This window comes from Branchiostoma floridae, chromosome 10 (genome assembly GCF_000003815.2).
Source record: "Branchiostoma floridae strain S238N-H82 chromosome 10, Bfl_VNyyK, whole genome shotgun sequence".
NCBI lineage: Eukaryota > Metazoa > Chordata > Leptocardii > Amphioxiformes > Branchiostomatidae > Branchiostoma > Branchiostoma floridae.
The window spans coordinates 18,256,425-18,282,194 of record NC_049988.1 but is presented as its reverse complement, the minus strand read 5'-3'; the positions used below and the strand labels follow the sequence as shown (position 1 = coordinate 18,282,194).

Sequence of the window (25,770 nt, the reverse complement as noted above, 5' to 3'; positions counted from 1 at the left end):
TAAAAATATCCCTAAAGTTTAGAACAATAAAATATTTTGTTATTTTGGCCCTGAAATTGCCTATTTTGGGGTTTAAATTGAACAAAATTGTCAATGAAAATTTAGGCAGCTTTATGTTTGCACTGAGACAGCTACGGATTCAGCGCTTTCTTCAACATGGCGGAAGATCGTGCTACCGCGATGAAGGAAGAAGACAAAACGGAGGATTCGGTCGTCTTAGATGGACAACATGATGACGAACCGCAGCCGGGGACAAGGTATGATCCCAAAGAAGCGTTGCGTTTTATTTTTGTCGCGTTGCTTCTTTGAGAAGTGGCTGACAAGCCGGTTTGGTTGGTTGACACCCCACATGACATGCATGTTCCTTCTATCCTCAGAGGACCAGAAAAGGGATCTCTGCAGTTTCGATTTATGTCGGTGTCCCAAAAAGTAGCATCTGTATTTTATTTGTAAGCGGCACAAAGCGAAGTTGCGCCTTTGTTTCACTTCGAAGACCCTGTCAAAATTTTGCAAGGCTGACATGATTGATTAGGGACCATACGGCGTTTAGTGAGGGGGGAGGGCCGGTCGCCAGAGGGTCGGGTAAAAAAAATTTGGTATGGCCCTCCCCCCAGGTAAATTTTTTTTTGCTAGGCCCTCCCCCCAAGACAAAATATTTTTGCTTGGCCCTCCCCCCTCCTATCAACTTTGAAAAAAATATTCAAGACGCCAATAAAACACTGCGCTCCCGCATTTGGAAATGTGCTTTGCGTCATACTTTTTCATGATTTTCATCGAGAAGCAGATCTCTCACCCCTAGTAAAAAAAGGAAAACAGAATGGCTCAAAATATCTGCTAAATAGAGGGATAAATATCTGCTTCATAGAGGCATAAATATTTGCTTTATAGAAGCTATTTCATTGTTTTGATATTAAAACAACACCTAAAAAGCATTTGTACCTGGATTTCTAGTAGATTTGCGCCACGAAGCGGCGCGCGCCCCGCTCCCTAAATTTACGTATTGCAAGCTCGCGGGCGCGGGCCTGAGCGGCTTGACGGAAACTATTTTCAATTTACATATATTTTGGACTTTTTCTTGGTTCTGTGGTGGTAATAACTTACGGTAAATCGGAGGGGAAAATGAAAACCAAAACGACAGCACGATTCGACTTCCAAAACTGTAGTGGGGAGGGGGGCGCCGACGCGTGACGCTGATTTTCCCACGGCGGGGTAAGACCGGTCGCCTCTCTCTAGCCGCCGGCGGGCGTGAGACCGCAGATTTGCAGGAGATCTTTTAGAAATGCCACGCTTTTTTTGCCACGATTTCCTGCATTGCTTTTTTATGGGAAAATTTGCTGGTTAGATGACATTTCTATGGAAAAGAAAAAATATGAGGGTTTCAAGTTTTTGAGAACGACGTTCCGAACACCATGTTCGGCGCCCAAGGCACGAAGAATCGCAAGGTAGGTCCGGGAGAATTTTGAAATCTTGACCCTCTTAAAAGCTATTTCCTTCAGTTTGAGGAGATATTTTGCTGACAAACAAAGCTAACTTTAATAGCATTTCAATTTAGAAATACAAAATCAAATCCCCCCCAAACACATCATCACGATGTCGGTCATCAAAGGCGCGAGGCCGGTCACGTCAAAAGGGATCCAGGGGAATTTGCAAATATTTACCCTCGAGCTCTTAAACGCCATTTCTTACATTTTGAGGGCAATAAGACAGGGGTAAATTTTGCTGCCAGACTAATCTAGAGTTTAATAACATTTCTGTGCGTGAAGAAGGTTTTCGAGGGCGTCATGCATAAGCCCCGCCCCCTCCCTGTCGCATTTTCACTGTATCCCGAGCGCCAACCTCGGGCAATCCCTTGCAGAGGTCCAGAAAAATTTTGAAATCTTGATCCTCTGAAACGCCGTTTCTTGAATTTTAAGGGACATATTTTGCTGGCAGACCAAGCTATTTTTTTTTTGCTTGGCCCTCCCCCCAAGTAAAAAAAAAATTGCTAGGCCCTCCCCCTGGCAAAATATTTTTTTGCTTGGCCCTCCCCCCCCTGGCGACCGGCCCTACCCCCTCGCTAAATGCCGTACGGTCCCTTAATAGAATCGTTCAAAAATGATAAACGATCACAAAATGATTTGCCTCGTGGTTTTGGAGGTTTTAACTCGTTCCCAGAAATGTTTATTTTGTCATGGCTTGTTGTGATGCGATCAGGTTTCCTATTCCCATCAGTGATGAATGCTTTACAGTGGTTTTAGTACATGACATCTATCTACATCTACATAGGTGAGCCCCCAAATGTTAGAGAATGAAGGTTAGAGATCCAGGTAATAAGAATTTAAGATACACCAAAAAGCAGTTGGTCACTGACTGATAAAAGACACCAGATGGCTGTCTGAAACGTCTGACCGTTTCCAAAATCATATCCAGTTGCTTGGGTAACTGCTTTTTGGTGTAGAATTATCCAGATCCCATGAAATACCACTAATTGTCCCTCTTAACCTTAACTCTACATTTTTGTTATTGTTTCAACAGTCAGGACAACATGGTGACAAAGAAGAAGAGTAAGAAGAGGAAGAAGAAGAAGGGAGGAGAGGCGGCAGCAGCTGGGGATGCAGAAAAAACAGATGTGAGGCTTAACATGTACACACAGTAATAACAGACATTTTAACATTGGTTGGGATGGTTGGGACAGAGGTAGTAGTATGTATGTGTGCCAACTAAAGAGAAAGATGTGAGGATCAGCAGATTTGTTGTACATTAATAATTGTTTTTATAAGCTAATACTGTAAAGCCTTTTTAAATGACATCATTGCTGTGTCCACCAGAATGTTGGTGTCCTTATTTGCATTTCAGTGAATCATAGAGACTTGACATGCATTTTGTACAGTACTACTACTAACAGCTTGTATAGACATTCCAGGGGAAAATCTGGTTTTGAGAGAGAGAAGTGTATGGGTGGGTGGTAGGTTTATGTGTGGGTGGGTGGATGTATGAATGGATGGGTGTGTCTTTGTAATGGGTGGTTGGATGGGAGTTGCACATTGGAAGGTGACTATCCCCTGGTTGGGTATGTAAACTATATGTGTCCCTATAAATGACTTTGTCTTTGAATGAACCATTCATAGCTCCAGCATTTTCAAACATGTAAAAAAACTTCCTAACCTTCTTAGATAATTACTGTTATTGTTAGATACTTGAATGTGAAATGCCAGAAGAATCCGGTAGGTGGTTGCGTGGGTAGATTTGTCGGTTGTATTTGATTTTGATTTAACCAAACTGTTAACAATTGGAAGGTGATTATCCCTTGGTTGTGTGTTAAGTTTCTTTTCATGTATTTTCCCAGGACGGCTTCCCCTTGCAGAAGCTACAGGAAGTGCAGCGGGCCCTGCAGCAGTTGTCCGTCCATCAGCAGCCCAAGAGTGTGGACGAGGCTCGGGACAAGAAGTACGAGTTCTGGGATACTCAACCTGTACCCAAGATAGGTGGGTCATGTTGTTGTTATTAGATGGGCTGACCACTCTGTTTTCACAGACAGGGACTGAATAATTGTGAGGAGCTTACAATAGGTGGAGGTAAGTTGCAAAGGTCTGGAGCGGCTGCCATTCGGCATTATCTCAGGTGACCTCAATACAAATGTCGCAAGGCTCTGAATCGGTTGCCATTCAGCACTAAAAGGAGGCTGTTGGACTGTTTAAAGTTTGCAGTTGAAACTTTTATCCTGTAGTTAACCAGTGATGTTGTATATCACTCTACCAGGAGAGGAGGTTAAAGGCTATGGGACTAGCATTGCCTTTCTATAACACACATGTATACTATAATTTCATTAATTTCAGGGTAAGAGGCAAAAGGAGGTTTTTGTAGTGTTTTGAAGTTTGCAGTTGAAACAATTACCCTGTAGTTAACCAGTACTTTTGTATGTCACTCTATCAGGAGAGGAGGTAAAAGGCTATGGAACTACCATTACCGTTCTATAAATTATGCTATAGATTCAATAATTTCGTGGTAGAAGGCAAAAGGAGGTTGTTGCACTGTATAGAGTTTGCAGATTACTCTGTAGTTAACTAGTGATATTGTATGTGACTCTACCAGGAGAGGACGTGAAAGGCTACGGGCCCATTGAAGCTGACAAACCTCAGTCTGAAGTGCGACAGGAGCCGTACAGTCTTCCCCAGGGGTTCGAGTGGGACACACTGGACATCAGCAAGCCTGATGTGGTATGCAGCTAGTACTTAAACTTTTAGCTTTTTAAAGTGCTGAGGATTGTCTTATCAACCAGATTTGTGTTGTACTGACCACCTGCACAAGCTGGTTAGAGATCTATGGGTGATATTGAAAATGATCTTTGCAATGTGTATGATTATAAATGGTTGTTAATTGATTTGTAGCCTTGAAAACCTTAAGGTTCCAGAAGCTCATGTAATGTATGTCTTTCCCCTTTATTCTTTTTTGATCATTTTTTCTAGAGAAACCTACAGACACACATGATGACACAACCACCATAATGAAAATAAAGATATAAAGCAACCGAATACAGTCTATACCGTAACATGAGCACATTTCAAAGACATAAATGTGATACCAAGTTTTCTAAAATTCACTTTTCCTATCAGGCAAGTACATAAAAATTTGCTTGCCCAAACCAACTTATCACTTGCCTGAAATTTGAATGACACTTTCTTCTGCGTATTTTCATTTCCAACAATGCAAGTCTTTTATTACTGGCTCGATTTTTCTGTGTAGCCAATGCTTGATGAAAGATAACAAGTATATCAAATCTCACTCATGGAAATATCTTAGTTAAGGTTACAACATTTTATGTAGATTTATGTGTTATACCCCTCTCAGTAAACAGACATTTTTTTCTCCAGTTAAGTGAGCTGTACGTTCTACTGAATGAGAACTATGTGGAGGATGATGACAACATGTTCAGGTTCGACTACTCCAAAGATTTCCTGCTGTGGTAAGTTGTGACCTTTTTTTCTCAATTAAAGTAAATGTTTGCCAATTTTTTCTTTCAACCTTCGTAAAGACACAAAGATACAAACAAGGGCTGGTTATTGGACCTGTACAGGTATTTCTGATGTGTACCTGGCTGTACCTAACCTGCAGCATCCAATGATAAACCCAGTCACGTATAGACAGTATAGTGGCCCAAAACTGCTTAGCCTGTGTCTGTGTATTGTATACTGACCTGTTTTTTTAAGGGTATTGAAGCCACCTAGCAGGCCACTGCAGTAGTTAGTGTATGTTTACTATTTGTTTGTTTGTTTGTTCTATGCAGGGCGTTAAAGCCGCCAGGTTGGTTGCTCCAGTGGCACTGCGGAGGCCGTGTATGTTTACTAATCGATTTTGTTTGTTTGCTTGTCTGTTCTTTGCAGGGCGTTAAAGCCGCCAGGTTGGCTACTCCAGTGGCACTGCGGCGTCCGTGTGGTCTCCAATAAGAAACTAGTGGGGTTCATCAGTGCAGTGCCTGCTGCCATCAGAATAAAGGACCAGTAAGTATTTACTCTTGGATGCAACGTCAGACTGTCACATCTGGATATCTTACCTGTGCCTGCCTTGAGATTAGTGATGTTGTTCTAGTAGATCTCTGTAGATTTGCTGTTTCAGTAAGGTGGTAGTCTTGTTGAAACTCGCGGAATTGATCTGAAAGTTGTTGTTGATATCACAGGCTGTTATACCTTAATTCAAACTCAAGTCTTAGCACTCTTAAATGCTATTCCTACTATGTAGCTCCTGTTAGCTCACAAATGGTGAAGGTATTGAACATACAAAATTCAATGTTCAACATTTCTACTTTTTGTACATCAACCCCACCCCAAATTCAATGAATCTTTCTATCGTATAACTTACAGTCTGTCACTTTTGCTCACTGTATGAAATGATAAAATTAAATACTTTGTAAATGTGTACATAGGCTGCTGTATTTATCTGTGTTTTTCATCTGAGACTGAAGCCCTTAATATGTCGTACTTCCCACCAGTCTGCAGAAGATGGTCGAGATCAACTTCCTTTGTGTCCACAAGAAGTTACGGTCGAAGCGCGTGGCGCCGGTCCTGATCCGAGAGATCACGAGACGGGTGCACCAGCAGGGACTGTTCCAAGCTGTGTACACGGCGGGGGTGGTGCTGCCCAGGCCGGTGGCAAAATGCAGGTGGGTCCTGATTTTACTGTGACACCCACTGGGTCTAAATGTAGGTGGGTCCTGATTTTTGTGCTACACCCCACTGGGGCAAAATGCAGGTGGGTCCTGATTTCTCAGTTACACCTGCTGGTGAAAAAGCAAGTGGGTACTGATTTTTGTATTACACCCCACTGGGACAAAATGCAAGTGGTCCGCAATTTTACTGTTACGCCCATCGGGTAAAAATGCCAGTGGTTCCTGATTTTCCTGCAACACCCACTGGGGTTAACTGCATTTGGTTCCTGATTTTTCTGCTTCACCCACTTGCATATCTTTGTGTTCACAAATATTTGATACCTACCCACCTACATTGAAGCTGGATATGTACTTAATAGCAGGGCTCCAAATACAGTACTTTTTTCTGCATACCTGCACTTGGTGACACTGAAAATTACCTGCACCAGACAAATTTTACCTGTACCACTCTGAATTTAGGAGGTATGGATCATACTAAAGTTGTTGAAGAACCAAGGCTATTTTTTCTTTAGTGCTTAATAGGTGTTAACAGTAAATGCAGCTAATCACTATCCAGATACTGGTACACCTACATCATACATCATAGGACATTTATGTTTAAACCCTGTACATGGACCAGTTTTACCTGCACCAATCTGATCACACTAAAATTGTTCAGGAACCATTGCTATTTTTTTCTTTTATACTTTATAGGTGGTAACAGTCAATGCAGCTAAGAACAATCCATACACCTACATTATAGGACATTTATATATAAAACTCAGTTCACAGACCAGTGCAGGTCAGGTGCAGGTAGACATATACAAATACCTAGTACACAGCTCCAATTTTACCTGCACTAACCTGCATATGCAGGTGGTATTTTGAGCCCTGTTTATAGTGAATATGTTACTTTGTTTCCCCAGATATTGGCACAGGTCCTTGAACCCCAAGAAGCTGATTGAGGTGAAAGTCTCCCTCTGGGGGCGGGGACAGGACCATGCAGAGAACCATCAACCTGTATAAGCTGCCAGATGTAAGGTTTAATTATGTTGTTAGTTACTGTTATTGTTTGTAATAGTGGTGTGTGAACTGCATGACTTAAAATGCTATGGTTGGATTACAGTATATTTCTGTATGTGGGAATTGACCTGAGTCAGCCTACAGATGTGCCCTATGTAACGGAGACTATCATTCTCATATAGGACTGTTTATAGCCAAAGCTGTAGGGCTGATATCAATAGGATTTTACGTTTTGAAGTGATTGTGGTCATCAGTACTGATCCGAAAGTCGACAGTGGTCATTGAAAATTTGTACTGTTGTGTTGGAAGAAAATTTTGCTTTGTACTATGATTATTACCAAAGATATTAACACAGATGAGCTTCCATGATAATAGGATTTTATCATAATCAGTACTGACCGAAGGAAGCAGTAGATTGCTTCAATACTCAACGATACTTGGATTTTGCGTTCTAGGAACCGAAGACCGCCGGCCTGAGGCCCATGGTGAAGTCAGACATCCCCCAGGTCCACGCCCTCCTGGACCAACACCTGCAGAAGTTCAACTTGTCTCCTGTCTTCTCCCTGGACGAGTTTGAACACTGGTTCCTGCCCAGAGAAGGCATCATTGACTCCTTCGTTGTGGAGGTGGGTGTTTGTTTGTTTATTTTAATCTCCATTGGACTTTACAAATAGCAGGTAAAATCTATTCTTCCTGGAGTCCATACAAACTTGTGTCTCAGAAACACTGTAAGATTAAGAGGTCATAGGTTTGATTCCCAGTATTCCTGACTAGATGTTGTGTCCTGGGAATCTTGACACACCATTCTCCACTCTACCCAGTTGTAAAACTGGTAAAAGGTGGCGGGAGGATAGGAATGTGCTCTGCCTCCCAACACAGTGCCCTTGACATAGTGGATAACTACTCACTGCCCGCATGGCCCAAGAGAGGCTTTTTACACTCTGTGCAGAACTTTGTTAACCTTCAATTTATAAACTTGACAAACTATTCAAGGTATGTGCACTAATCATCCCCACAGGAGGAGGCAGGCGGAGAGAAGACCATTATCTTAAAACCTTTTACACACTGGTCTCTTCTGTCTTAGGATGTCTTGTAAAGAACGTTGTCAACCATTAATTTACAAACCTGACAAACTATTAACGGACTGTGCACTAATCATCCCCACAGGAGGAGGCAGGCGGAGAGAAGACCATTATCTTAAAACCTTTTACACACTGGTCTCTTCTGTCTTAGGATGTCTTGTAAAGAACGTTGTCAACCATTAATTTACAAACCTGACAAACTATTAACGGACTGTGCACTAATCACCCCCACAGGAGGAGGCAGGCGGAGAGAAGACCATTATCTTAAAACCTTTTACACACTGGTCTCTTCTGTCTTAGGATGTCTTGTAAAGAACGTTGTCAACCATTAATTTACAAACCTGACAAACTATTCACGGATTGTGCACTAATCATCCCCACAGGAGGAGGCAGGCGGAGAGAAGACCATTATCTTAAAACCTTTTACACACTGGTCTCTTCTGTCTTAGGATGTCTTGTAAAGAACGTTGTCAACCATTAATTTACAAACCTGACAAACTATTAACGGACTGTGCACTAATCATCCCCACAGGAGGAGGCAGGCGGAGAGAAGACCATCACAGACTTCATCAGTTTCTACACCCTCCCCTCCACCATAATGCACCACCCCCAGTACACTCAGCTGAAGGCTGCCTACTCCTTCTATAACGTCAACAACAAGCACAGTCTACTGGACATCATGAACGATGCACTCATCCTCGCTAAACAGGTGAGACACACTAGTCATTACATCTTTAAGGAGATTAAGGGTGACCCTCTGTCCTTTGCTAAGTTATAGACATTACAGGCTCATGCCATCTTTTCCATTACTTGAGGACCTGAACAAAAATCAATTACTTTGTGCATCCTTTCTTTGTGAAGAATTTTTCATTGGTTCTAACTATCATCCTTTGCAAACAATGTAAATACAGTGTTACATTGTATATATCCTGATTGACTTTCTACAATTTATTTCTACTATAGCAGTGTTTTCTACATTCAGAAATTGTTTGTTAAGGAATCTGTACTTAGAATGGACACTTGACTGCCAAATACCCTGCAATTTTCAGCTCAAAGGAGCCTGTATTTTCATTTTAGAAAGAGAAAGAAAACACAAAGCCTTTATTGTCCTACTGTTCTGTATAGTGTCCTACTGTTGTACCCTTGTAGCTACATGTAGCTTCACGTAGGGCAGACACTAGTATATGGTGTTGTCACCATGCATTTCATTCTATGTAAACTTGAAAAAAGTCTTCCTTTACTTAAATGATTGTTTGCCTATTTCAGAGAGATTTTGATGTATTCAATGCACTGGACCTGATGCAGAACAAGGAGTTCTTGGAACAGCTGAAGTTCGGCATAGGTGATGGCAACCTGCAGTATTACCTGTACAACTACAGGTGTCCGGAGATGTCACCCAATGATGTAAGTACTTAGATAACTTAGTAACTAACTAACCAATCAAGTAACTAACTAGTTAACTAATCAGGTGATGGCAACCTGCAGTATTACCTGTATAACTACAGGTGTCCGGAGATGTCACCCAATGATGTAAGTACTTAGATAACTTAGTAAGTAACTAATTAACTAATCAGGTGATGGCAACCTGCAGTATTACCTGTACAACTACAGGTGTCCGGAGATGTCACCCAATGATGTAAGTACTTAGCTAACATATCAAATAACCAGCTAACGTAGTAATCAGCTAACTAATTAAACAATCAAGTAACTAGTTAACTAATCAGGTGATGGCAACCTGCAATATTACCTGTACAACTACAGGTGTCCGGAGATGTCACCCAATGATGTAAGTACCTAGCTAACTAATCAAGTAGCTCAGTAATAGTATTTAGTTATCTAACCATTGGCAATCAAATAGCTTGGCTAACTGCTTAAGTACATTGCTGACTTATCAACTAGCTAGCAAAGTACTCATTTACCTATTACCTGTATAGCTACATGTGTACTGGAATAGCACCTGGTGAAACTAAAGAAATTGCTAACTGTTAGCTATAATATGTAGCTACCCAGCAGTATCACATCATGATTATGATAAAGGTGTCAAGTGTAACTTCCAAGCAGGTAGAAATAGACATAAGCTTTGTTGTTTTACTCTTCAATGTTTTAACTCTTGACTTGTTTTTAATATTCATGATTTGTACTTTTTCCATTTCAGGTTGGACTGGTTTTACAATGACGATGTCAGCAGAGCCAGTCACATATAGTGGACACGAGTGCAGTAGCTACAATATAGGAGTTAGACACGGAACAAGTGCAAGTTCAACTTGATTCTGGGCAACAGGCCTTCGCTAGGACTATAAATAGGTTATCATATATACATAGAAAAATCTAGAAGGTACAGTATAGGGGTGGGTACAGTGATTCTCTAGACCTGAATGTATTGACTGGTACCCACCTCTAGCACAGTACAGTGTATTTTGTACTCCCTGAGCAGGGGTTCGGTTCCGACTGTTTTTTAATGTTTCTTTAGGCATTTTTATCGGGGTTTCTGTTTTATACCTTTTTTTGTATGTGTTCCTCCCAACCTAAAGAAAACGGTACAAAATAGAAAACCTGATAAAAATGCCTAAAAACGTCAAAAAACAGCCAGAGCCAAACCTCTGTTTGGAGAGTATGTATTTTGAAGAATGACACTACTCAATGTACTCAAGATAAAGTTGGCTGCTACCCTGCTTGTTATCAAAGACTGTGTTGATATGATTTCTGCTTGTCGTATTCTTGGATGGAAAAAGTCACATTCCGAGTTCACCCTAGCTGCCATATACATGTATAAATGTTAGGCCACATCAGGTAAATTTCTTGATTCTCAGATTTTGTACATTTTCTACAAGAAATAGGGGAGAGAGCAAACAGAATAAAATTACAAATGGAACAGGCATTTTGAGACCCTATGCCTGGACCCTGGATGAGTTTTTAAGGATGAATTTTGACTACTTCACTGATTAATTGAAAAATTAAAAGGTAGGAAGACAAGGGTTTTCTTCAACTATTGGTACCAAAATACAAGTATAATTAAAAAGTGAAAGGTACATTTTATCTATTTCTTTTTAATTTGACTCTCAAAAATGAATCTAAGAATCAAAGAAATGAAACTGGTGTGGTCTTAGATGACTGTCTTGTATTTTAGGAGCTGGTAGCTTAAAAATGACTGAACGATAAAATGTGATGGGCTTTCTGTACAGGACAACTTTTGTGATAAGCAGAGATACATGTACTCTCCAAGAACATCATACGGTAGCATAGGATAGTATCAAAAGCTGGCAAAGGAGTGTAGGGTAGCCAATGCACACTCCTAGGCCGGCTTCACTGCTTTGCCAGCTTTTGATACTATCTTATGCTATCCGAAGATCTGCTTGGAGATTAGTAAGCAGTCAGTTGGGCGAAGCTGAACATACATGATTTTACATGTGCTCTGCTTGTTTGCTTTGAGTTTCTAGATGTCTGCTAGTTTAGGTGTATGGGAGCTATGGTGTAAGGCTGTGGAACTTTAGAAGATTAAACAATACTTCCAGAATATTTCCTCCTTAGCTATGCTAGGTGTCACCTGGATGTTAAGTCAATATTTGACAAAGTGAAAGACAGTTTTACTTGCCAGTGTTTTGGTTGTTCTGTTACCTTCCTCAGGACTACTAGAATGTTGGTAGGTGAAAAACTTTGGTTGTGTAGTATGGACTTTAACCAGAGTTTCTTTCACTTTGTCAAAAGAAAATACCATATTGGCAGGTTTTCCTGATGTTTCAATGGAATATATATATTTTGTGCACTCTTGGAAAAATATACCGTTTGTTTAGATTGACATTTGAATTGGTAAGCAAAGCAGTGCTGCATCACAAATGAAATTAGAATAAACTATCTTCTGGCATCTTTGTTGACCTGGACTTTTACATTTGCAAGATGAGAGGGAACAGAATATAACTTTTTAAGACCAATGGTTTTCATACATGTGGAACAGACTAAGTCTCCAGATAGATGTTGCAATGCAAAATTGTAACTTCTTTTTTAGCTCCCCTTGACCATTTTGGTTGCAAAGTATGAACTTTCAGTGGCATTGATAACAGAAATGGAGAGCTTGAAAATGCTATGATTTTTACTTCTAACATTTACTTGGAGATTACAACTTCCTCTTAAGATTAAATCTTTGTGAATAAGCATTTATGTGCATAAGGTACAATTGATTTGCAACTCCACACTAGTGTCACTGTTAATCAACTGTACATTTTGATACAATTTGAATCACTGTTTGAAGCATCTGTTTGTACACATAACTTTCTCATAAACACTTTTGTGACAGCACAACTTGATAATCAAATGTATTTCGCTTGCAAAGTTGCTCTAAAGTAACGATACAATCCACCAACCCAAATTCTGAACAAAAAACACACAAAATGTGAATGTCTTTTGCCAGTATGTAAGAAATTGCACTTGTATTTTTGCCACAGATGTTTTCATTAAATGTTCTTGGTAGAATGTTTGCTACAGACACTTTTAAACAGCAAGAAATGAGAAGTACTTCCCAAATAAACATGGCACAGCAAATGGAAAAATATTGACATTTATCGCTTACATAAAATAAAAATATGTAATTCTGTAGAATAAAGTCAAACCTTTATACATGTAACTGTGACCACCTCTGTATAAGGTATGGACCACCTTGCAACTAGTCCTTTAGATAATTTTTCCCATTGACACTAATCTCCAAGCAGATCCTACAATGGCATAAGATAGTACCAAACTGGCCAAGGAGTGTAGTCAGACAAAAGGTGTCCTTGCCCGGTAGTGAAACACACTCCTAAGCCAGCTTCACTCCACTGCCGTCTTTTGATACTATCTTATGCTACCGTAGGATCTGCTTGGAGATTAATTGACACAAAAGCAGGAAGAATGCTGCAGATTGTGACCACCAGTCTATTGCGACTATTGCGAGTCCCTTGAGTTCAGTGGTTACTATAGACAGGTTTGAGTATACATGCAAGTTTAACATGAAATATGCTTTGACTTTTGGAAACGCATATTGCTGTAGACAATGTACATGTACAAGTCAGAATGCCTGGAAAACAACTGTACAATGATTATCAGCCTTTCCACGTAGTTAATGTTCCAACAATATGAAATAAAAACAATAAATTTACAGGACAAAGTTGAAGTGTACCGGTATCATGTATCTCTTGCTTGTGTTTGGTGCCGTTTGTTACAGACGGAATAAACTTAATTTGTATCCTTAAGGTGCAATAACGATAAAGAAAGGACAAAAGTCAAATTCTCCTCCTAGTTGTTGACTTGGATGACCCTGACGATGATGATGATGAGCCTGACCTGGAGGACCTGCCACCTGAAGACATGGTCCTTGTTTGTGAAATCTGCAGGAGGAAAAAAAAAAACTGCTTTAAGTTGATGTTTTGATTTGTTTCCACCCCCTTTAAATCCATTCATGTCTTAAACATTCATTTTTCCCATTGACACATGAATTAGGAGCAGCAACCTCTCTACTATGATCATTTTCTTCAACTACTTTTATGGTTACTACTAGGGCTGGGTACCGGTACAGAAAATTCAGGTCCAGGTCCAGTTCAGGTCCAGAGGATCAGGTCCAGGTCCGGACCTGAACCTGGACCTGATTCATTATGACTCATACCAATGGTCAATTTCATTACAAAGAAATCTGTTCGGTGGAGTACTAGACTAACACTGGCGTTTTGTAATCCTACAACGCTAACTGCACCTGTACGATTGGCTGTAAAACTTGGTAGAAATTACTGTAATTTCTACTCTACTTCACTCTTGTTATTTTCTTCCACCTGCAAGCGCCAAAACGTGTGAATGCCTGATAAAATAATCTTTTAATTTTCTAACCGGTCCAACATCCGGTCCACCTAATTTTTTCAGGTCCGGTTTTTTTGGACCGGTCCAATAAGAAAAACCGGTTTTGTACCGGTACACTGTACCGATACCCAGCCCTAGTTACTACCAATAGGTTTGAAAACACTGATAAATTCCAGAATTTGTAACAGAAAAAAACAAACCTTTTATCACACACATACCTGTCTCATTTTCTGTCTGACAAAGATTGCCGTCCTGTTCATAGAGGAGCTGCCAGTGTCAGGACAAGATGTCTTCTGCAGGTCATTGTCTTCTTCATCTTCTCCTTTAGAGTCTTTCTCTTCCTCCAAGGCTTCTCCAAAGAAACCAGGAGGAGCTGGTCTCTTCCTACCAGCCAGGACTTGTCTTGGAACAAGATCTGGTCTTATTACAGCTTGTCCTGTAGCTCCCTCATTGCTGCCACCTGATTGGTCCTTGGATGGAAGCTGTGGACCAATGAGAGGCCTAGAATCTTCAGCCTGATTATCTGTAGGTGTTCTGTTTCTTGTGTTTGATTGGTCTGTGTTAGGAGGTTGAACAGATAAGCGAGCATCGTAACCCAAAGGATAAACCCCCTGCTTGGAAGCAACTTTTGGAACGTCCCATTGTGAGTGATGCTGTGCAGGGTGGTACCACTGGTGCTGTGGGGGTGCAGGAAGAGCATGAAATGTTTCCACTTCTGAAGGCACTGGAGGAAATGTTTCCTGGTAGCTGGAGTTTGTTCCATGACTTGGCTCAGTTTGTAAGATTGATGTAGAAGTTGAAGTTGAAGCCTGAGGTTTCCTTCTTTCCTGTTGTGATGGAGTGGGCTGCTGCTTGACACGATCTGTAGTCAAAGGTAAAATATGTTACACTACAAAATAAATGTACAAAAAAAGTTGTCATCAAGTTATGTTGATCTAACTGATAGACAGACAAAATGTTGAGTCTTTCATGATTTCTTAAAAGCCTCTAGAAAAACAACACATAAAGAGAATAGCAAATTGTTTAATTTTGGAAAGCAAAAGGTGGGTTCAAAAAGTCTTGTAGCATTGTCCAGTTTTAATCATGACAAGTATTGGAACAGATCCTTTCTATCCCTACTGTAGTATTAGGGACCGTATGGCATTTAGCGAGGGGGGAGGGCCGGTCGCCAGAGGGGGGAGGGCCTAGCAAAAAAATATTTTGCCAGGGGGAGGGCGTAGCAAAAAAATTTTGACTTGGGGGGAGGGCCAAGCAAAAAAAAATAGCTTAGTCTACCAGCAAAATTTGTCCCTTAAAATCCAAGAAACGGCGTTTCAGAGGGTCAAGATTTCAAATTTTTTCTGGACCTCCGCAAGGGATCGCCCAAGGTTGGCACTTGGGACACAGTGAAAATGCGAAAGGGGAGGGGGCGGGGCTTATGCATCGCCCTCGAAAACCTTTTTCACTTACAGAAATGTTATTAAACTCTAGATTAGTCTGCCAACAAAATTTACCCCTGTCCTGTTGCCCTCAAAATGTAAGAAATGGCGTTTCAGAGCTCGAGGGTAAAGATTTGCAAATTTCCCTGGATCCCTTTTGACGTGACCGGCCTCGCGCCTTTGGTAGCCGACATCGTGATAATGAGTTCGGGGGGATTTAATTTTGTATTTCTAAATTGAAATTCCATTAAAGTTAGCTTTGTTTGCCAGCAAAATATTCCCCTCAAACTGCAGGAAATAGCTTTTAAGAGGGTCAAGATTTCAAAATTTCCCCGGACCTAATGTTACCTTGCGATTCTTCGTGCCTTTGGCGTCAGACATGCCGGTGTTGGAAACGTCGTTCTCAAAAACTTGAAACCCTCGTAATTTTTCCATAGAAATATCATTTAACCAGCAAATTTTCCCATAAAAAAGCAATGCAGGAAATCATGGCAAAAAAGCGTGGCATTTTTAAAAGATCTCCTGCAAGTCGCCGGCGGATAGAGCTAGAGAGGCGCCGGTCTACCCCGCCGTGGGAAAATCAGCGTCATGCGTCGGCGCCCCCCTCCCCACTAGAGTTTTTGTTAGTCCAATCGCGTCGTCGTTTTGGTTTTCATTTTTTCCCCGATTTACCGTTAGTTATTACCACCACAGAACCAGGAAAAAGTTAAAAATACAATGTATATGTAACGTTACATGTACATTGAAAATGGTTTCCGTCAAGCCGCTCAGGCCCGCGAGCTTGCAATACGTAAATTATGGGGGCGGGGCGCGCACCGCTTCGTGGCGCATATCTACTAGAAATCCAGATACAAATGCTTTTTAGGTGTTGTTTTGATATCAAAACAATGAAATAGCTTCTATAAAGCAAATATTTATGCCTCCATGAAGCAGATATTTATCCTTCTATTATTAAGCAGATATTTTGAGCCATTCTGTTTTCCTTTTTTTTACTAGGGGCGAGAGATCTGCTTTATGCTTCGCGATGAAAATCGTGAAAAAGTAGGACGCAAAGCACATTTCCAAATGGGAGCGCATGTTTTATTGACGTCTTGAATATTTTTTCAAAGTTGATAGGAGGGGGGAGGGCCTAGCAAAAAAATATTTTGCCAGGGGGAGGGCCTAGCAAAAAAAAATTTACCTGGGGGGAGGGCCTAGCAAAATTTTTTAGACCCGACCCTCTGGTGACCGGCCCTCCCCCCTCACTAAACACCATACGGTCCCTTAGTACTACTATCAACAAGTATTAATGATTTGTAAATGACATGGGTAGATATGTACATATACACTTGCTTAAGAAATGCATGAAAATAAATTTTCCCTTTGAACTTTTCATTACCATTTCCTCTAGTTTTGTTGGCGATGAGGAGTCTCCTTTCTCCCAACTTCTCCCTCGTGTCCTGCACTGTCTCAAACTCAGGAGCATAGCTCACATGGAGCACGCCTCCGAAGAACGAGTACTCATCAAGTTTTCTCTTGGCTACTCTGGAAACAAGACAGAAAAGAAAAGAAAAAGGCAAAAATCAGAGGTGGCTGACTTTACCCTAACCTCAGGTGTCACCAAACCCCAGCCCGATCTCAAAGTATCTGACACGAAAGATATTTTTGAGATTGGGTATGGTCTCCAGGGTAACTTCACCCTCAAATGAGTAAGCATTCTCTAGCAGAATATGGAAAACTTCAGTACAAGCACACACACACACACACACACACACACACACACACACACACACACACACACACACACACACACACACACACACACACACACACACACACAAATGCTATTCATTGACTTATTCATTATATTTATGACCTGTATGCAATGCCAAATGACTGGTAGGTAAAGGTGTACATAGTTATATTTGTTACTTTAGGTACAGGGCTACAGGTACAGATTTAGTTTTAGGTACATGTACAGGTTTAAAGCCTTAAAGGAAAAAATGTCAAAGGACAAGAGAAACTGGTACTATTCTCAACCTTGCAGCCTGCAGTCTGTCAAACTTGATCCAGTAAACCTGAGTGAACTCCTCAGCGGGGTACTCGTGTAGGATTCGGTACTCCTGGTTATTACTATTAGGTTTAAAGAGAGGCACAAATCCTTAAACCGGCTGGTAAAACTATATAAAGACCAGATAATATAAACTATGGTCTTCAGTATGCTACAGGCACCCGTGCAGTTAACATCAGTGGTGGCCTGACTGAGAAAGTACAAGTTACTCTTCAAATCATGTTTGAAATCTAGAGACAACAGATAAGAAATTGAAGTAAGACTACACATCATAGAGAAATTAGCTTGTTGAAGAACATTCGGCCCAGAATATGAAGTAATGACAATACTGGGTTGCTATTCAATGTGAGACATCAGCTGGCAGTTTTTTTGTGCAGTTCTACAGAGCATAGGTCTATACTGGTCTCTTACTATATAAGTCAAGTATTACAAGTCATGTTTCTACACATACAACTCTTGAGAGCTATTAGTTGTAAGGAAGACATTCTCAAGTTCGAAATGTAGATGCAAGTAGATGCTTTGATACAATTTTGACAAGGCTGATTTAAAATTTGAAGAAAGTTGTTCCAAAAACTGCAGATAGTACTATCTTACTATTACATCTTACATGATCTTATCTAATTGAAACCTTGTATTGTGTAATCTTGTTACTTACATTGGGTCATTCTGTATGATTTGATAATGTTCCTATGAAAACCAGTGCAGAATATTTGAATCAGTGACCAGTAATATGCAAATCTATCTCTGACCATTGTTTCTAGCTGGTAGACAGACTGGGATGTTTATGAGTTTATGTAGTTATGGGGGTCAATCCACCATTCAAACTGCTGGACAAGTCACAGTGGGAGCACTTCCTTATTGTTCTTACCCTGGGCAAGAAACCAGCCGGTTTAAGAAAAATTTTAAGAAAAAAAGGTTCTATTCCCAACCTTGCAGCCTGCAGTCTGTCGAACTTGATCCAGTAAGCCTGCGTGAACTCCTCAGCGGGGTACTCGTGTAGAATCCGGTACTCCTGATTATTACTATTAGGTTTAAAGAGAGGCACAAATCCTTAAGAAAAATGTTACAGAAAAAAAGGTTCTATTCCCAACCTTGCGGCCTGCAGTCTGTCGAACTTGACCCAGTAAGCCTGTGTGAACTCCTCAGCAGGGTACTCGTGTAGGATCCGGTACTCCTGCACGGCACCGTACAGCGCAAACCGCTTCACGAGATCCTCGCTCACTCCGATGGCGGGAACACCCTGGACCAACAGGTACCTGGACTCCTGGTTTACTGTGTACACCTGGAGACAATAAAACATACATAACCAACAGGTACCTGGACTCCTGGTTCACTGTGTACACCTGGAGGCAATAAAACATACATAACCAACAGGTGCCTGGACTCCTGGTTCACTGTGTACACCTGGAGACAATAAAACATACATAACCAACAGGTACCTGGACTCCTGGTTCACTGTGTACACCTGAGACACAATAAAACATACATAACCAACAGGTACCTGGACTCCTGGTTTACTGTGTACACCTGGAGATAATAAAACATACGTAACCAACAGGTACCTGGACTCCTGGTTCACTGTGTACACCTGGAGACAATAAAACATACATAACCAACAGGTACCTGGACTCCTGGTTCACTGTGTACACCTGAGACACAATAAAACATACATAACCAACAGGTGCCTGGACTCCTGGTTCACTGTGTACACCTGGAGACAATAAAACATACATAACCAACAGGTACCTGGACTCCTGGTTCACTGTGTACACCTGAGACACAATAAAACATACATAACCAACAGGTGCCTGGACTCCTGGTTCACTGTGTACACCTGGAGACAATAAAACATACATAACCAACAGGTACCTGGACTCCTGGTTCACTGTGTACACCTGAGATAATAAAACATACGTAACCAAGCGTTCGGAGACCTTATTATACTTTTATAGAGAGAAATATTTAGACATTTTCTTAATATGTGATACTTCTCTCTCATTCGTCTAAATTACAGATCCGAGAGTCTGCACTAAACATAACTACTAGTATTATAATCTTAATCTTATTGTAAACAACATTGCGACAATTTCTCACTTTTATACCTTTTACAGTTGTATATCGTGTTGTAGTTAGTATGTGTGGTAACTGTAAATGCTCACTGCAATTCAGTCCTATGACTGCAAGTGTGATGTTTTGTTTGTAATCTCTATGTCTCTACAGTATGTGAAATCCTTGGTCAAATAAACCATAATTTCATAAATAAAGTTAACATTATAATTATGCTTTATTGTTGTTGCTGTTGTCTATTATTTGCTAGCCAAGTTCTCTTGATGCTAGGTGTTGCTGGATCAGCTGTTTCTAGTAGAGTACGTCGAACCTGTGCGTTAACTCTCAAAAATATAATGTACCGGGAGTCTTCAAGGCCAATTTTGTACATCTGTTTGGTACCTCTAAAAGGCCTTCTCTCATTCTGGCTAGCATGGTGATATCAGTGTCTCTGTAGTGTTGTTCCCTGCTGTGTTGTATGTCTCGTATGCTCTCCAAATCTAACGGCATGTGATTAATTTTCCATTTGGGGGGGGGGGGGCATTGGTACTGTAGTGGTTTTGAAGAACACAGGTCGTTTCGCTACATCTCCTGTTCGTTACATGATGAAGTCATTTTGTTTGAACCTTTATTTATTCATGAAAGCTCAAATCGGCCTGCAGGCCGCTTTTCATTGAGGTCATGAGGGAAGAGGCAAGGGTCAGACAAAGTACATTGTATATAATAGAGATAAAGTTACATCGTTTTGAGTCCATGTAGAGTGGGAGTTTGCTGTTCAGAGCTTTGTAGACGAGTACGGCATTGTAGTATTGATGTGTTGCCCTAAAGCCCAGCCTAGAGTGTACTTCGGTTGTTACATCATTTTGTTACATCTGAAGTCATTTTGTTACATCATGTCATGAAGTCATTTTGTTACATCATGAAGTCATTTTGTTGCATCAGAAGTCATTTTGTTGCATCAGAAGTCATTTTGTTGCATCAGAAGTCATTTTGTTGCATCAGATGGGGTTTACGGAAAAAAGCTGGGCTGTCTACCTGGGCTGTCTGCCTGGGCTGTCTACCTTGGCTGGCTATCGCGTCAGGCTACTTGGACCTACGAAGGCCCATTGGGACAAAAGCTGTTTTAGCAGTAGGGGCTGTTTGAGTTCAGCAAAGAAGCTGTGTCTGAAGGATCTGTGTGTTATTATGTGAATTAGCTGTGTGAAGTGGCAGTGTGTGAAGGAGCTGTGTGTGGAGGAGCTGTATTTGAAGGAGCCGTGTGTGAAGGGGCTGTGTGTGAAGCAGCTGTGTTTGAAGGAGCTGTGTATGTTACATAACCCAGAGGTTCTGGATTCAAATCAGTTGATATGCCACCGATCTTGTGCGATTGGAAAGGGCTCTTTACATGACTTTCCTCCCTTCACTAGGGTAGAGAAAAGAGCACCTATCTTCGGTAAGGGTCCCTCAGATAGGGCAACGAACACACCACACTTACGGAAAAGACTAGTGGTCCTTCCTTCCCAGTGTAAGTAGTTTAAAACCTTAAGACCTGTAGACACACCAGACCTGGGGTAATTGCCGTCGATTGAGGTCACCTGAGTTAGCACCGAATGGCAACAGTTCCAGACCCTTGCACTTTAGCAACGATTCAATTGTCGATCCTAAGGTATGGCGTAGAAGGCTGGACCCTGACAGCCACTAAAGAATGGCTCCTGGACGCCTTTGAGAAACTAGCCACCAGTCTTAAGACCAATCCAATCAGCCCGATAAATCGTGTTAATAGCCCTTCCCAAGGGCAAAAGTTCGGTAGCATATCAACTGATTTGAAACTGATATGAAGAACCCAGAATTTCTGGGTTATGTAACACACACAATTGCTTCACACAAAGCCCCTTTACACAGCGCTCTTTCACATACAGCCCATTTACATACTGTTTCTTCACACATAGCTTCTTCATTGAGCACAAACAACCCCTACTGCTAAAACAGCTTTTGTCCCAATAGGCTTTCGTAGGTTCAAGTAGCCTGACGTGATAGCCAGCCCAGGTAGACAGCCCAGGTAGACAGCCCTGCCTTTTCCGTAGACCCGCATCAGAAGTCATTTTGTTACAGCATGAAGTCATTTCGTTACATCATGTCATGAAGTCATTTTGTTACATCATGAAGTCAGTTTGTTGCATCAGATTAGTCATTTCGTTACATCTTTATATAAAGTCATTTCGTTACATTGTTATGTCTTTGTTCTTCTTCTTTGAAATACAGGACAACATGCCTCTCGCTAGCCTGGATTCCATACCCCAACCTCAAGATATATCTCGCGGCACATTACGTCCTGGGCAAGGAGCTTTAATATCTTGATATTTAAAATTTACAGAGAAACCTTACACATCTAACGTTATCATACTTCTATTACTTTACAACAAAACCTCGTGACTCAAATTTCAAATTCTTTTTCTTTGTTTAGCAGATATTTAACCCCGATTTCATGCCCATAGCCAGGGGGGGTTCGGGGGGTTCGGAAGAACCCCCCCACACGCTCAAAAGGTCCACTTTTTCAGGCTTGAAGGTCCACTTTTTCATGTCCAAGATTTTTTTTCAAAGGCATGACTTATTTGCATTTTTCCCTGATAGACATTTCAGTCAATCTTAGTGAGTCTATCAGCAAAATTTGCCCCAGAAAGTGCGGGAAATGGCTTTTCAGAGGGTCCAGATTTCAAAATTTCCCCGTTACCTCCATTGCGACCCCTCACGCCTTTGGTGTCGGACATGGTGAAAATATGTCGAGAGAGTTGGCCTCAAAGACTTACGCAAAAGCCTTGTCCTTTAATAGAAATTCCATTAAACTTCGCAAGCGATTTTTGCCTGTCAAAATGCAGGAAATGACGTTTCAGAGGGTCAAAATTTCCGGGGGAGCATGCCCCCGGACCCCCCTGGGCAGCTCACGCCTTCGGCGTGAGTCTCGCGCCTGCGGCGCTCGATGGTCCCACAATTACTAAAAAGAACCCCCCCAACCAAAATCCTGGCTACGGGCATGGATTTATCTAGCCTGGATTCCATACCCCAACCTCAAGATATATCTTTCGCCTGGATTCCATACCCCAACCTCAAGATATATCTTTCGATATATACTTGAGATCGGGCTGGGGTTTGGTAACCAGGCTAGGATTTATCTGGCGGGCCACGCTGCATGTCGGCCCGTCCAGTCCACCGGCTGCGCCCGCTTGCTAAAAGCCGAGACAGTGGGGAGGGGGGTCAGGGGGCGATTTGGACGTAATAGGAACAACGACACCTATATAATAGCATTTGAAACACATACCTGTCGTGCGATTGTATTCTTTGTACCTACCTTCACGGCTCTGTCTCTCCTGCCTTGCCGGTAGGCCGGTCTTGAGGCACAAATCTGTTTTTGTTTGTGATGTTCGGCAACTTTGTCCATGGGCGCCGCCATCTTGGTTACTACTCTCAAAGCAGAGATCAGGCTCCAGCTGTTTTTTACGGCCTTTTTAGTCGTTTTATTGGGTTTTCTATTTTGTAATATTTCTTGAAGTCCGTCAGCCAATAAGGTTTTGACAGAGTAAGATACAATACAAAATGGAATACCCGATAAACATGACTAAAAAAAGCGTAACCTCTGCTTGGAGAGTTACTAGGGTCAAGATCGCCCACCTTGGAAAAGTCCAACGAATCTCACATTTTTAACTAGGAATATATTTCAAATATTTGAAAGAAAAATGCAACAAACAATTCACAGATTTTTAATTTTGCATTTTTTTATTGCAGTCTAAATCTATTGCTATTGTAGGAACGGCCGCTAGGGGCGCAGTTTTAGTCAGTTGGTAAGTATGCAAGTCAAAGTCGAGAAAGCAACTGTGCGGTTGGGAGGCAGACAAACTGAGCTAAAGCGACACCCGCGCCCCTAGCGGCATGCCTTACATTTGCCGCCGCCGCCATCCGGTGGTGACATACTTCATATATGATGAAGTACTTGCATCAGACGGAAAGAACAAGCCTACTTCGCGAGACTTAAGCAAGTCAACGTCGAGAAAGTTGTATCAGACGGAAAGAACAAGCCTACTTCGCGAGAAGAAGCAAGTCAAAGTCGAGAAAGTTGTATCAAATCAAACCGACGGAATTTCCTACTTCACGAGAAGCAAGTCGAGGTCGAGTTAACCAAAGCAAAAGAAGTAACAATTCGAGAGGTTTAGTGGATGAGTACAAAAATGCCTGATTGTGATATTTGTAAGGAAGCATTAGCAGAACGGGACGAAATTTGGGAACAATGTCCAAATGCAACACCTCACAGTTATCACAAAGTGTGCATCGAGAGATGGTGTGAAAGAAACCCAATTTGCCCCACCTGTAGGAGACCAATAGAGGGTTGGACCGATGATGCTGGAGCAGATGAGGATGATCGGAGGGAAGAGGAAGATGATGGAGAAGGCGATGATGTTGGGGAGGCAGATGATGTTGGAGCGGGCGCTGATGTTGGAGAAGACGATGATGTTGGAGAAGGCGATTTTAGAAGCTGTCTCAGGGAAGGTGTCTCCACAGTCTACTTCAACTATTTCTTCTACGGGGAGCATTTTCCATTAGGAAGGGTTGCTAGTATCAGGGAAGGCATTCCATTTGGAAGAGTTGTTGCAGAAGGCGCGGCTGATCGTAGGGAAGAAGACGCGGATGATCGCAGGGAAGAAGACGCGGATGATCGCAGGGAAGAAGACGCGGATGATCGCAGTGAAGAGGAAGATGATGGAGAAGGCTCTCTCAGAGAAGCCTTTGAGTTCTTCTTCTCCATTTTCATGTTCTACTTCAACTTCTACATCTACGGGGAACGCTTTCCAGAAGGCGCGGATGATCGCAGGGAAGAAGACGCGGATGATCGCTGGGAAGACGCGGATGATCGCAGGGAAGAAGACGCGAATGATCGCAGGGAAGAAAACGCGGATGATCGCAGGGAAGAAGACGCGGATGATCGCTGGGAAGACGCGGATGATCGCTGGGAAGAAGACGCGGATGATCGCTGGGAAGACGCGGATGATCGCAGGGAAGAAAACGCAGATGATCGCAGGGAAGAAAACGCGGATGATCGCAGGGAAGAAGACACGGATGATCGCTGGGAAGAAGACGCGGATGATCGCAGGGAACAAAACGCGGATGATCACTGGGAAGACGCGGATGATCGCAGGGAAGAAAACGCGGATGATCGCAGGGAAGAAGACGCGGATGATCGCTGGGAAGAAGACGCGGATGATCGCAGGGAACAAAACGCGGATGATCACTGGGAAGACGCGGATGATCGCAGGGAAGAAGACGCGGATGATCGCAGGGAAGAAAACGCAGATGATCGCAGGGAAGAAAATGCGGATGATCGCAGGGAAGAAGACGCGGATGATCGCTGGGAAGACGCGGATGATCGCTGGGAAGAAGACGCGGATGATCGCTGGGAAGACGCGGATGATCGCAGGGAAGAAAACGCAGATGATCGCAGGGAAGAAAACGCAGATGATCGCAGGGAAGAAAACGCGGATGATCGCAGGGAAGAAGACGCGGATGATCGCAGGGAAGAAGACGCGGATGATCACTGGGAAGACGCGGATGATCGCAGGGAAGAAGACGCGGATGATCGCAGGGAAGAAAACGCAGATGATCGCAGGGAAGAAGACGCGGATGATCGCAGAGAAGAAGGCAATGCTGGAAGCTTTCTCCGTAAAGCCTTTGACTTCTGCTCCTTTGTCTTCAGATTATTCTTCAACTACTTCTACGGGGAACGACATCAATTCGGACCAACCATTCGTTAGATAAACACTTTGTTCAGTTCAATTCATCCATCCGGTGACGTTAAGCCCCCTTTACAATCAAGAAATTTAGCTCGGCCGAGTTGTCAGCGATCGCCAAATTGCAAGGAGGTATGACCCTGGTGCCGACAAAGAAATTCTGCCATTTGTTCGTAGGCATCAGAGTCATGCCTCCTCGTAGTTTGGAGCTCGCCGACAACTCGGCCGAGCTAAATTCTTGATTTGTAAAGGGGGCTTAATGAAGTCCCTCCAGATGACTCTGTCTTGCGTGACAGACAAGAAGTTTCTAGATCTGTCTATGAGACCAACATCCTCCTCAATCAACCTCCTAAGGGTCAGTGATGGTCGACTGCATCTTCCTTTGTCATTGGATCGCCAGAGAAGAACAGGATACGTCCGATCCAGTTTAGTTTGGGTTAGTTTATTTCAATCTTCA

The 25,770-nt window shown here is 42.1% G+C and overlaps 2 protein-coding genes and 1 long non-coding RNA gene across 3 annotated transcripts; 2 read left to right on the top strand and 1 right to left on the bottom strand.

The window, feature by feature from the left end:
* Positions 1-89: 89 nt before the first annotated feature.
* LOC118423870 (glycylpeptide N-tetradecanoyltransferase 2-like) lies at positions 90-10,684 on the top strand. The gene is given in 13 exon segments (XM_035832163.1): positions 90-257; positions 2,515-2,608; positions 3,326-3,464; positions 4,072-4,196; positions 4,851-4,942; positions 5,361-5,477; positions 5,966-6,136; positions 7,048-7,111; positions 7,113-7,157; positions 7,600-7,770; positions 8,759-8,935; positions 9,493-9,630; positions 10,382-10,684. Coding segments are annotated over 13 exon segments (1,455 nt in total). The 5' UTR covers positions 90-156; the 3' UTR covers positions 10,403-10,684.
* A 1,104-nt stretch (positions 10,685-11,788) lies between these two features.
* On the bottom strand, positions 11,789-23,031 carry LOC118424411 (RNA-binding protein 48-like). The gene is made up of 5 exons (XM_035832971.1): positions 22,886-23,031; positions 18,606-18,796; positions 16,843-16,988; positions 14,265-14,908; positions 11,789-13,583 (listed from the first exon to the last, which is right to left on the bottom strand). Exons 1-5 carry the CDS (start codon positions 22,985-22,987, stop codon positions 13,479-13,481), a joined length of 1,188 nt encoding a protein of 395 aa, XP_035688864.1. The 5' UTR covers positions 22,988-23,031; the 3' UTR covers positions 11,789-13,478.
* Positions 18,980-19,409, top strand: LOC118424412. The gene is made up of 2 exons (XR_004832197.1): positions 18,980-19,011; positions 19,073-19,409. It is a non-coding gene; the product is annotated as an uncharacterized LOC118424412 (long non-coding RNA).
* Positions 23,032-25,770: the final 2,739 nt, after the last annotated feature.

Coding starts and splice junctions, on each gene's coding strand:
- LOC118424411 (XM_035832971.1), bottom strand. CDS start 22,987: ATGGCGGCGCCCATGGACAAAGTTGCCGAACATCACAAACAAAAACAG. Junction 18,797..22,885: donor GGAGAGACAGAGCCGTGAAG/GTAGGTACAAAG, acceptor TATTGTCTCCAG/GTGTACACAGTAAACCAGGA. Junction 14,909..16,842: donor CAACAAAACTAGAGGAAATG/GTAATGAAAAGT, acceptor CTTTGACTACAG/ATCGTGTCAAGCAGCAGCCC.